The sequence below is a fragment of the Choloepus didactylus genome, chromosome 5, assembly GCF_015220235.1.
Source record: "Choloepus didactylus isolate mChoDid1 chromosome 5, mChoDid1.pri, whole genome shotgun sequence".
NCBI lineage: Eukaryota > Metazoa > Chordata > Mammalia > Pilosa > Megalonychidae > Choloepus > Choloepus didactylus.
In genome coordinates, this window is record NC_051311.1 from 149,137,748 (window position 1) to 149,151,000 (window position 13,253).

General features: G+C 37.7%; 1 protein-coding gene across 1 annotated transcript in view; it reads left to right on the plus strand.

Annotated features, from left to right (window-relative positions):
- The window catches only part of POU6F2 (POU class 6 homeobox 2), a 510,083-nt gene that overhangs the window by 120,154 nt on the left and 376,676 nt on the right, over nucleotides 1-13,253 (plus strand). The window contains exon 2 of the mRNA XM_037837121.1: nucleotides 6,920-7,091. Coding sequence (XP_037693049.1) covers nucleotides 6,920-7,091 — 172 coding nt within the window. The remainder of the gene's footprint in view (nucleotides 1-6,919; nucleotides 7,092-13,253) is intronic.

Here is a 13,253-nt window from a genome sequence, read left to right on the forward strand (position 1 = left end):
CTTTACAGGCCATAGGTAAAATTCAGACTGCTCCCCAAGGATGGGTGGTAAACCTGGGAGAGGCAGCTCCTTTCAGGCCAGGGCAGTTCCTGGGTAAGAACTCGCTTCCAGGTAGTCAAACTTCTGGGCAGCTGGAAAACAAGTACCTTATTCCCAAAGAGGGGATCCAGGTGGTATATCACAGCATCCACTCCAGCATGTGTTTAAGTCTTTTTCAGTTTCAACCATCTAGTGACTCCTGCTCCAAACTGAAGGCGTGGAGAGAAAAGTGAGCCACAATCAATGAGATGCCTTAATATTGGAAGCAGTATTATGGGAAGTGTATATTGTATGGTACTTTCTTTCCAATCGGGTTCCTATACATTATCTTTTTTAAATTCAGTTTTTTTGAGATATATTCACATAATATGCAATCATCCATGGTGTACAATCAGCTGTTCACAGTATCATCATATAGTTGTGCATTCATCACCCTAATCAATTTTTGACCTATATGTTATTTGTATCTTACCTCATTTGAATCTTCCTATATCCCCGTGAGATATATAAAGCCATGCTGGTATGGAAACCAAGACAAAGGAGCCTGTGACTCACTCGTGGCCATGTGGGTAATTCATGCTAGATTGGGAACATCCACAACGGCTTCTGAGGTCTCTTGAGTATTTCACTATCTAAAACCCCATATTTGTTTTGAAGTTTGAAGGCTCTGCTTGATTTTCACAGGAAGTTCATCTTATTTATTTGGGGCTAGAATTAAAGAAGTTTCCAGCCACACTAACTGTGAAGTGGAGAGAAGATGGAAAGTGGGGACAGATGGTAGTTGGGAATGTTGGGTTGAGGAAGTAAGTCCATGTTGGGGCCAACATTTTGCTCTGAAAATCTATTGTGGGAAATCAAGGGTATATGTGTACAAGTGTTGTAATTTAGTTCAATACAATGCAAATTTCTGTCTGTTGAAGACTTGCTAGAAATGCAGGATTTCCTGCTTTTTCAAAATGATTTTTGTTTGCAAACCCAAAGAGTGACGCTTAAAATAAAATAACCAGTGACGAGTGAATGTATGTTGCTTTTAGTGTTCTTTTTTCATCTTCTTACATTTTCAAAATTTTCTACAATCAATCAATAAATACATGTATATTTTTTCATCAATAGAAAAAACATAATAAAATATCGTCATGTTTCTAAAAGTCAAATTACTGAGAAAAGAAGAAAATGAGTGAATGGTGAAAAGTTAGAAAATTTTTTGGAACTTTTGGGATAAAACACTCTTCAATACATTAAATTTCATATTGCATACCAAACCACATAATATTTGGCAATTGAGAAAAGAAAGAGAAAAATTGTTTTTCTTCTGACCACAGTGATGAAATTCTCACTTGAAGTTTACTTTTTCCCAAACCCAACAAAGTCTAGTTTCTTCCTCTTAATTATTAGTGATTTTGGTTTTTACCTCTTCTGAGTGAGAGAAATTAAATACTAAATATGATTCTGTGTGAGTATCTTAAATTGACCATAGATAATTTGTTTCCATATTTTTTTTCTAAGTGGAAATGTGGCATTTTAGGATGGAGGAAAAGTCCAGTACATTTTTTCTTTAAAATGAATGTGATTTTTTCTGTTGGATTTCTAGGTATAGAGCTGCTGTATTTTAACTTTGCCATATCCTGGCACTCCACAAACAAATGAGTGTTCTCTTGGCATTTTGAAGCCTGCCTATCTCATTTACATTTTCCTTAAAGCTGTTCTCATTGACTGTTTCATACTTGGTTTGTTTGTACATGAAAATATGCTGGACCCAGTTCAAGCTCAGTTAGAGAGGCCCAGGTATTTTCGTCGCCTGACTGCCACTGGACACGGTTGCATTACTGAGTTAATGATCTTACTATCTTTTAGTGTCTCTGACTATAAAATGAGAATGCTTATACTTACAAAAAATCTGTTGGTTAAATATATTGAAGGGCTTTACTAAATTATGTCTTCGTTTATCTGGTATTAATTTTAGCAGCTTGGTAAAGCCCAAGTTGAATTCTCCTTAAACCACTTTCCTATATCTACTCTTCTGATAAAGGTTTTACAACAGAAATACACTGGGACTTCTCCATTTAAAAATTACTTTAATGGATATCATTAATTAGTATATTATGAGAATATATAAAGTTGGTATATACTAGCTGTATTTATATAAAGCATAAGAAGTATTAAGTAAAAGTTATTAGAAGGTGTGAAAACTGGACGGATGTATACTTCTATTATCTTAGAAACATTAAAATTTAGAGCTGTAATTTACAGATCTAAACTAGTACATCCTAAATGAGTTTCAAGGGGCACTGAATCCATTAGACAATACAATAAGGGTTATAGGGAAAAGGCTTTCCACCATCTGATGATTTGGGGAAAGGCTGGGTGAAGCACAGTTAAATTGGTTTCTTTCGTGGTAGACTTCTCTGCTGCATTTTCCACATGGGTGTGATTGCAGAACTCTTTTATTGTAGAATGTCTTTTGGAACAAGTGTTCTGTGGAATGCACTTTGGGAAATACTGTTTTATTCCAACCTTTTCATTTTCCACGTGAGAAAGTGACCAAGTGTGGTTAAATGGTTTGCCAAGTTTATTGAGAGAGTGAACCTGAATGGAAACTTGGGTGCTTGACACATCTGATGTGCTGCCCACCACACCATATTGCCCCCACAGATTTCACCCAAGCAGTGGCAGGCAGAGAAGTATTTTGTTCTTAACATTCTGACGGGAAGAAGATACCGCACATGGCACACTTTGGGAATTGGCTGTCCAGGATTTAAAACTCTTCACTTGCACACTGATGCTGTGGTTCAAAAGTCAAGTTCTAGGATATCCATAATTTATGAAGTCCCTGAACCTCAGTTTTCCACTCAGTGTTATTGGGCTGATCTTTGAAGTTGTGTCTTCCAGGGTTCACAACACAGGTTTCCCATAACTAGCCATGTGGCCTTGGGGTAAGTCAGTCTCTCTGAGCTTCAGTCCCTTTTCTGCAAAATGGGGCTAATCCCTTGTGTAATTTAGGCAGCATTAGATATATCTGAAGACATTTAATAAGTAGGATCTATTGTTATTCTATAACCATGCCTGAAGGCGATGCCTGTGGTTTGATGTTAACTATAATATTTTCATTGCAGGACATTGTAGGTGAAAATATTTGTTGAGATTTTCTTAATGGAAACCACCTCTCCTGCTTCTGTTTGAACTATCTTTTCTTACTGTCTAGTTCTTGGATCTCTGGTCTTCCTTGCGAGTGTCCTGTATTGGCACATGCCAGGTCCTATTCTTGCACACATTCAACACTCTTCCATATTGGACAGTAGATTTCTTCTATTAGGGCTGATAAATGAATTGCAGAGAAGTCTCAACTTCTTCGACTCTAGTAGTAAACGTTTCAGATTTTCAAGTAAGAAATCGATTCTTACTTGCACTAGCTGTTTCTGTTCCTGTTTGCTGCTGCAAAGATCCTTGTACGTGTTGAAGGTGCAGCTCTTACATTTCTGCAAAACACCTGTGCGGATGCATGTTGAAAAATACTTTTCCCTTCTTCACTCTGTGGCAGAAAGGATTTTACAGACTGCCACAGCTTTTGGCAGGGAGAGAGTGACTTCCAAGCCTGGGAGTACTTGAAAGAGGCACTTCCCCATCACTTATGAGACCGTACTCTGTGGTTACTGCTTGTGACACATTTTCAAATGGACCCCCAGTGGCTGCAGCTGTGATTAAAAGCTGTCTTCTCTCTGCCTCACTGGGGGTTTGCTGTTTAACCATGCCATGTGTGTACACACACACACATATATGCACACATACACATATATATGTTTACACACACACATTGTTTACAGCCACATAATGGAAAACAGGTGAAAAATCAAATGAGTCCTTGAATGACAAAATACTGGATTTTCCAACCTCAAGTCTCTGAGAGGCACTAGTTGGGAACCTAGCCATGTATGAGGTACATAAAAGTAATTTAAAGAAGAGCTTAATGGTCAGTGGATATATACCATCTGCCAGTATAAGCTTTGCACACCTCAGCCAGACTAAACATCTTAAAGATTTAAGTGCACTTGAACTAAGCAGCTGCATTTCAGCTCCTCCATGTGATTCGAGGATTCAGTTGGACCGTTCACAAATAAAGCAAGAATAAAATATTCTTTTTTAAAATCTACCCAGGTATTCACAGATACATTGATAATTATATTTGGCTTATCGTGAGCATTGTGAGTGCCGGTCTAAACTTGAGTTTTGCTGTGAACATTACCTAAAAAAATGCCCAAATGAGCAGAGCAGTCACAGAAACTGGGTGTTTTCAAAGGCACAAGTCACACCCCTTCCTTTGCATTAGAGAGACTGAGTATTCAACCTTTTATAAAGTAAAAAGAATGCACTAGAATTTAAACCTGAGCTCTTCAAGTGATCAGTAATACTTTAAAATGCCATGACGTAAAGCAAAGTGCTCCCTGTCTTACCCCACTGCAGTCCCCTAACTGAATCAGAAGAAGCCAAACGCATACTCTTTCTTAGATATATATCGAAAACGAAATTGGGAATTTCTTTTAGAATTCTGTATCTCCTTTCTTCTCTGCTCAACCCGCTTCCCCCAATTTCCAAATCTCAGCGAAGAAACACAGCAAATGAAATGCTAATCTATCACCCGCCAACTTGGGCTGACAATAATGTGAACTGACCACATTGATTACATTGATTATATTTCAGATATTTACAATATGGTGAGACAAGCCTACTTTATTTTCTAAAGAGTTCAAGGTAGGGATCATCGTCTCCGAGGGGGGAAAACAATGGAGGAAGGTTTGTGCTTGCTCTCCGCAATAATCTAATGCTGACAGAGAGTAGTATTTTATTTAGTAATTAACAGTTTAAAGGGAGAGGAGCTGTCATGTTGGTTCTTAAGCTGGGGAATGTGATGAAAGATGATATCTGCGATCTCATCCTTTCCACTTGTTTAGGGTTGTCAGGATGAGAAATGTCAGCATTATGAAAGCTGGGCTCTGCTCTTGATATGATAAAACCCTTCAAAAGCCAGTCTTTCTCTCTCCCTCGTCCCCCTCCTTTCTCCCTCTCTCTGCACTTGCTTTTTTATTTATCCTGTTTTGTTAGATGGCAGAAATATAATTCTTTTCTTTCTTCCTATTATAAGCCACCATTTTTGTTTTATTATATGTTTCACAACCCCTAATGCCCCACTGAAAATTACCTTGTTAAATGACAGTGTTTCAAAGCCATGAATCCTTTCCACCATTCCCTCAGAGGTTTGAAACAGTCAACAGACTGTAAAGAATAAATAATAAAAAAGTATTGATTATTTTGATGACTGTGAGATTCAATTAAGTATTAATTTTGCCCTCCAGTGGACCTATCAAGGTATTCAAAAGGGAGGATTCGGCTCAGCTAAATGCGTGCTGAGTGCCTCAGCCTTAAATAGGGAGAAAATGTGTTTACCTACAGTATTTGAAGAAGAAGTGCATTGATGCACAGAGTCCAATATTTAAGTGCTGTGCAAATTAAGCCCTGGTGACAGTGACATTGTTTTCAGTGGTATGAGTATTGACTAAAGAAGTGCATTTGATGACAGCTTAAACTATTTGTATTGATTAACATTTTCATAGATTATCATGTGTCATATCAAATTCACTTTTCAGGCATGAATACATTAAAACACACACACACACACACACACACACACACACACACACACACACACACACACACACAGGCGTACCGCATCCAATGTAATGAGGGGTCGGGGAGTCGCCGCCCCACCTGCTCCTGGGCTGATCACCTGTTTCCTGCTCAGGAACCATTTAGGCATGAACCTGGCAATAAATAGCTCCCAGATAACACAAAAAGGGCACTTCTTGCTTTTCTTTTCCTTCTGCATCTGATATTTGTGCCCAAACAATATTATGCATCTTAGTTTGCAAATGGAATAAAAAGCTAGACTTGGAAAGTATTCCTGACCCTAAAATGCCCTTCAAATGAACTGAAGATAAGCAGATTTAAATTATTGGGGGGAGGTTGGGGAAAGTTTGCCTTTTTTGGAGGTGATTTTTGTTTTCTTTTTCTTTAATGCACTGGGCGTACGATGCTCTAGATATCCGAATTGTTGAACACAGTTTGTAAGTATTTTCACAAATTCCTTTTTAAAAAAAATTTAAACCAATTTTCTTATATTTTGTTGTGTATTGTTTGCTTTAAAATGTTCATTTGATTTGGGGTTGCTTTGGTCCCAAATCTGGGGCCCAGTGAAGTCAACTTCTAAGGGTGCTTGTAGAATTTACATAAGAAATATCTTTTATTCCACTGAAAGCATTTTGAAGACTCTTTTCTCCTATCTCTTTTCTCTGCTCTTGGGATAGGGTTTAATTGCTTCTCCCCCAGGGAGAAGGCTTCTTAAAATAGCCCTCGGTTCCTCCATAGGGTGCTCCTTCCTTTTTAGTATGGTGCTGAAGTACAAGCCCAGCACTTTCTTTTTTCTTACTGCCTTAAAGACAGAACTAGGTGTAAAAACATTCGCACAAAAGCACATCCCACAATTAAAGCCGTGCTGGTTAGGTTGCTTTCAAAGAAGTTTTTTTTTTTTTTTTTTTTTCCTCTCTTCCCCTCCGAAGCCTCCTGAATCTCTCACATGCTAGTTGAGCTTTAATAGGGTGGGGAGTAATGGAAAACTCATCGGATCTGTAATAGCTCTTCACTTGACTGCAGCCAGCAATAACAGCGGGAGCAGCCAGAGATAAGAGAGAGAGGAGAGAGGGAGTGTGTGTGTGTGTGTGTGTGTGTAAGAGAGAGAGAGAAGAGAGAGCAAGAGGGAGAGAGAGAGGAGACGCACACTAAAGCCGCCACTTTTTTTTTTCTTCTCCTTCACTCTTTTCCCCCATCCTAGGATCCAATGATAGCTGGACAAGTCAGTAAGCCCTTGCTGTCAGCGCGGAGTGAAATGAATGCGGAGTTGAGAGGTGAGGACAAGGCTGCTACTTCAGACAGCGAGCTGAATGAGCCCCTGCTTGCGCCTGTGGAATCAAATGACAGCGAGGACACTCCCAGCAAGCTCTTCGGTAAGTCTGTCTAGGTATTTCATTTCAGTCCTACCATGTTGTCCGGACGAGCGATCCCACCACCACTCCCCCCACCCCACCCTTTCTTTTTTCCCCTTGTTGTTCATTCAATTTTCTTGTAAGTGCTAAAGAGGAGCTTGGTACCTCGGAGGTGCTAAGCCACCAAAGCTGATTCCTGCTGGCTGGTAGGATGTCCTCCGAACTTTTACCAGCAAGGAACTTATCTGCTGCCCATTTTTGACTTGTCAGATATAGCTAGAGTCCCCGGGCTAGAAATAATTTGAGAAAAGAAAATGGTAATGATAATCAGGAAATCAGTTGCATTGTGAGAATTGGTTAACATTTATTGAATAAATATTGACTCGGTTTTGGGTTGCTTCGCAGCCTTTTGTTAAGAGGAAGGAGAGTAAAGAGTTATTATCCCTAGTCGAAAGACTACGAGAGGAGAACTGAAAAATATCAATACGACTCATTCTATGCCAGGTAAACAAAGGTGGCTCTGGCAATTGCTCAAAGAAATAGCATTTTGTAATCACAATTAAAATGATGATTTCTTCTTTTAAAAGGGTGACTAGGAAAGAAAATATTACCTTTGCACCCCCACCCCACCTTTAACATGTGTTTATTGTCTCATACTAAATGTGGAGGCAGCCCAGGACCTTTTAGGAATCTTTGTTTCATAAACAAAACAAGAACAGGCAGAGTGCCACTCCAGCAAAGACATCTGTCATTCAAATAGATGACACTCTGTAAGCCAACTCAAGCAACTGTGATCTCTAATCAGAAAGGGGAGCGAGTTGTTGAGGCGTGTGCCTGAGTGATGGATGTTGATAGATGTCTCTGATGGAGAAACTCTTTATGGTACAGGGTGACATTTGGTTTTCAGAACAAATGCTCCTGAAACACTTGCTTTTAATTATTTTCAAACGTTATATATACTCAAGTGTTTTATGTATATTATAATATATATACATATATACAGTCACAACATATATATAGTGGAGAACAGTGTTTGGTCCCAGGTTAAAAAGTCTAGTTGGACTGTCAAAGAAAAACATCATTGCATCAACTACTTTGTTAAGAAAATATTTTGGATTAATGAATCCAGTTTAAAAAAACTTTTTTTGTTTCTTTTAACCTCTAGAAAGAAAACTGCCTCAGCAGTTTGGCAACTCTAGGTCAGCTTCAACTTCCCCTAATTTTAAATGCTCACTCAATCAAGTGTTAGAGCCGTGTTGCAGAGAAACTTTCTTTTTCAAAATTTCAATCGGTGAAATAAGAGTACAATAGATTCCAGTTTCCAGAAACTCTGGTATTATCCTTTTTGTGAAAAGCAGCGATTCTACCTCTGACATAAGTTTTCCAAATCTAGGCATTAAGGTTTTAGTCATTTTCACTCTGAAGAAATCTTTTCTTGTAGTCTAAGTTCTTATCTATATAGGAATTGTTATGTCCTAAAACACTCATTTCCATTTTGGGGAGTTAGTGAGAGAAGTCAGGTAAAAGTATAAATTACAGGAAAGCAGAAGCCGTACTCAAGCCTCCCTAATATGTTGCATATACTAATACTAAGCATTTTGACTTTTAAAAAGCAATCAATGGTGAATTCAACATAAATGCTGATTATGAATTCTTTAAGTGAAAACAGTTTGTTCCTAAACTTTGCATGCATTTTTAACAAGTACCTGCACACTGTAGACTTGGGCTTAGAGCCCCAACTTCTTTTACTTTCAAGTAAACCAACAAAGGGGTAATTAATTTGGTTTCTCAACGTTTCTTTAGATTTTTCAAATGGCAAAAGTAGTTATAGATTTGTTATGCGAGTGTTTACTGATTTGCATGTGTAGGGAAATAAGTTTCAGAAAATCTAAGGGGATCAAAGAGATTTGAATGAAAAATTCATTGAAAATGTGTTTTAAGTGGAATCCTTACGGTGTGCCATTTACTAAGGAATTGCAGTTTAGTTTGGAAATCATAGTTGGTTTTAGAAGGCACCCACTTTCATTTTGAAATTCTCAACTTCTGAGATTGTGAGAGAGAACCCAGCATAATCTACATTCTGTATCTTATGTTCCTTAAGTATTCATTTAATGGTGTTTGGTCTCCTGACTGCTTTTCAAATACAGTACGAGTATTTCCTGGTTTCCAATTAGGTAAAGGAGAAATCAGGCGATGAACAGTTTTGAAAACTTGAGAAAAAAATTGGAGACAAATGAGGCAGAGAGAACAGAAAGCACCTGGGGGAAGAGGGTCCCAATGTGTTCTTAAGGATTCCTTAGCTTTTGATTCTAACATGCTCTCACTTTTTATGTTACTGAGATTTAGCCTTAGGAGTTTTAGTTTAGGTAACTGACTAAAAGTTTCTAGGATAATTCTCCCCCAGAATTTTTAGCAACTTTTGCAGCATTCAATGGGTGATAATTTAGAGATAGTGATTTTACCCCGTAAAATGGGCTATTATTTTATTGCACATAAATATATTCAAGTCTTTGTTTTTTGTTTTTATATGTAGCTTTGGTTATATAACTTACTCTATCATGAAGAGTGGCCATTTTCCTGGGTAAATTGAGAGCATCCATTTTTTTTCTCTAAATAATGATTTTTATAATAGACTGAAACCATCATTCTTATGGTATATACATGGGATTACTGAAATCTGTGCTTCTATAATGAAAGGGTCAGATTGAGACAAATCATGCGCATTTTGATAGGTTTAGTTTCACAGAGAGGCGTTAACCAACAACAGGAGGCAAGAAGAGCTCAATTTTTTAATATACGGGACATTTCCGTAGACAAGAATTTCTTGGGAGCTTATTTCCCCATCTGAGTCTTGTTCAAATTAGCAGTCCAGAGGACAAGTCTGTTTCTCTCACAGTATGGCATCTCTAGCCCAAAACTGCAGGAGAAAGGCTAATTCTGATGCCCTCTATGGATAAACAAAGGAAATTCCAGGAACCATTGGCTTTTTATGCCTCTCCTTAAATTGCACCTCTGCACTTAACAACATCTAAAGGGAAACATACTGTGCAGAATCTTTCAGTGCTCCGAGCAGCTCAGTGTACCAGAAGGAGATGAGAAGCCATATGCCAGCCAAAGTAGAAAGTTCAGAAAAGGGCCCTTGTGTTTTATGAAGTAATTAGATCAGAGGTAATATTTTGCTTAACTTGAACTGCTATAGAAACTAAAGTACACTTAGGAGAGATGAATCCACATTTCATTGAGAAACATGTGGTTAAGTCGTTCTCTGTGATATCATTAAGTGGCACATTATTTATTCTTGTAAAGCCTGTAGAATAACTATCTCCTGTTTCAGTTCCTGACTGTATTATGCTAAGCTCTGAGTCGTAGGAAACAGGGTGGAGGAGAACAGGCTTGCTTGTCAGGGCATCATCAGAGTCTGGCTCTCTGTCTCACTGTGCTTTAGCTGTGTGATCAAATGAGTGATGCCACACAGGGCCAGCCGTTTAATATGTGACTAGTGATGTACATATTCGAAACCATTCTCAAAACTGGCCTTTGGCAAACAATCTCAAAGGGAAGAGGCTGCTGTGTTTCTCTAATGACATTTATAGCATTTGTGTCAATGTGGTGCTTCACTTTTAGATACAGAGCTTTTAGTTATACCCATCAAGATTCAGTGTTCCACATTCAGTCAAGTTGGATGCTAAAGTTCAAATGGTAGCATCAACAACTTAGTAAGGAAAATGACCACAGAAAGGATAAAAGTAATATATTTCCTGGAAAAATATTGGCACTGAAGTTTTTCCATGCAGTCTCGTTTACTCAGCCAAAGAAGTGAGGCATCATAAAACATGCCCTAAATATTTTCTCCCATATATATTTGAGATTTGAAAGATGATTTACTAACAGTTTTCCTCCTGGGAAAATTTTCATTGTTTCAAGTTAAAACCTCGTGATTGCTTTTCTTAAAGTCCCAACTACCTTGGGTGGCTGTGTTGGTCTCTGTGGTTTGCTTCTTATTTGTACTACACTGTACGTGAATTGAGTGCAGAGTTCTAGCTGACATGTAAACAAAATAACCGTTTATAAACATTGTACCTGAAATAAAAACTGGTTTTTGGTTTTCTCTTATGATATTGTGTTTTTCTAGGTTAAAAGGAATTACATGCAATGATACTTGAAAGAGTGGGTATTTTCAATGTCATTTTATCAGTGAACTATTAGAAAAGGGTTGAAAGTTGGGTCAGTAATTTTCCTACCACTCTAGTATTTTTCTTTTCCTTTCTATTATCTTTCTCACAGAAACATGCATTATAAGATTAAAAAAAAATTTTGCCATCCAGTTTGACTTGATTAGAATTTATGGCACTGGAGTCGTTTTCAATGACAAAAGGATAAAGGACTAAATTGTCTGTCACCCCTTCAGACGGTGGTCCCTGCAGGTCAGCGTGGAGGTCATTGGCAGGCCATTATGGGGACTGCGCATCTTGGTGACATGCTCCGGCCTGTGCAGAAGTGGAGCCTTTCATTATGGGATCACTGTTGTTACAATTTTATTGAAATGTCTCTTTCAAGGTTTCAATGCCTTGGATATTTATAATATTCTGATAAGATATGCTGGGGTTAGTAATATGTACAGATGGCTTAAGTGCACAAGAGATTTAGCTGGGAGGTGATGAGGAAAATTCACTAGAGAAATACATTTGTTTAAATATGCATCATGCTTCTATATTTTTATAAAGTTTCTATATTACATCAATTGAAAATTCATATTCCTTTTCACAGAAGAAAGGATGTTTTGCTAGGGAAATATTAGAACAGCATATTTAAAAATCAAGTAGATAATTTGAGCAATAGATTCTATGCAAAAACAGTTATTTAAAAGAAATCAATAGAAACCTGAATATGTATAAATAAATGGGATGTGTGATAAGGTATTTGTCAAAAATCAATTGTGATTTAATACTCAAACAAGCCCTTGTAGTGCTGTTAATCTGACTACTGAGGGAAAAAATGCACATTCAGATACATTTCTTACATTTAAGAAAAACTGATGCACTGAGATATTATTTCCTTTTTTAAAAAGAAATCCACTGAGAGACTCTGTTTTTAGACAAATTCAGCTTTTTTTTTTCCCCCAGAAGATCATCGTAATGCTGCATTGGTAAATAAGTCCACTTAAATAGCATTAGTGAAAACTTTGAAATAAAAATAAATCCATATGGAATGGTACTAACATTCAAACTTTTTACTGTATTCGCTCATTGGACTATGCTCATTTCCAAGTGTCACTTCCAAGGAGAACAGTAATAATACGTGACATAAAATTCATGAGGGCTTTCCCGGCTGCCTTCCTTTTCTATCTCTTTGCCATGCCTGGGGTCCTCAGGTCAAACCTACGTTTAAAAACAGGAAGCTCCATATTGCAGTGCCCAAGAATACTATATGATAACACATGAGCAAGTAAAAATGTTGGTATGGTTTTAAATTTTTTTCTCTTATTTCAATTGCTGAGATTCTTATATTTTGTTGTTGTTGTTAAATGACCCTATAAACAGTTGGATATAAGACAAAGTATTAGAAATTATATTAATCTGCCTCATCAGCCCCTTTAAATGATCCCATTTTGCTCCTTTCAATGTTATGTGCATTTCTGACTTTAATTACAGGGCATCACAGTGTTTTGTAGTTCATCCAGCCCAGTTTTTGTCATAATTAATAAATGGAAGTGCATCCAAGATTCCAGTTCCTAAGGCTCAGCCCCTCAATAAATTGCCTTCTCACTTAATTACTTGACTTCATTATAGAGCAGGCATTCTTCTTGTCAAGAATTGACCAAATAAAATTTTCTTCCACTTAAAAAAATGAGACTTAAGTGACTGCTTCAAGGGGACCGTGCTTGTTACTAGACGTTCAACAGATAATTTGTGAGCGAACTGGTACTTTCTTTGATTGATGACCTTGCTGGTTTATGTTTGGGGATTAATAATACATCAGACATTCACACATTAAAAGGAAATAGATGAGAGGGGAGGTGGGTTCAGTTCTGCTGTTGGGCTGCCCCCTATTACTCAGACCTTCCATGGGAAGGCAGGCACAGTTGGAGAAGCAGTCACATTTGCCCAAATTATGCACCTGCCTCCACTTAACATGCTTCTTGGTTTTCTTATGCTAAAGGAAAAAATAGCAAAGTGTTTACAC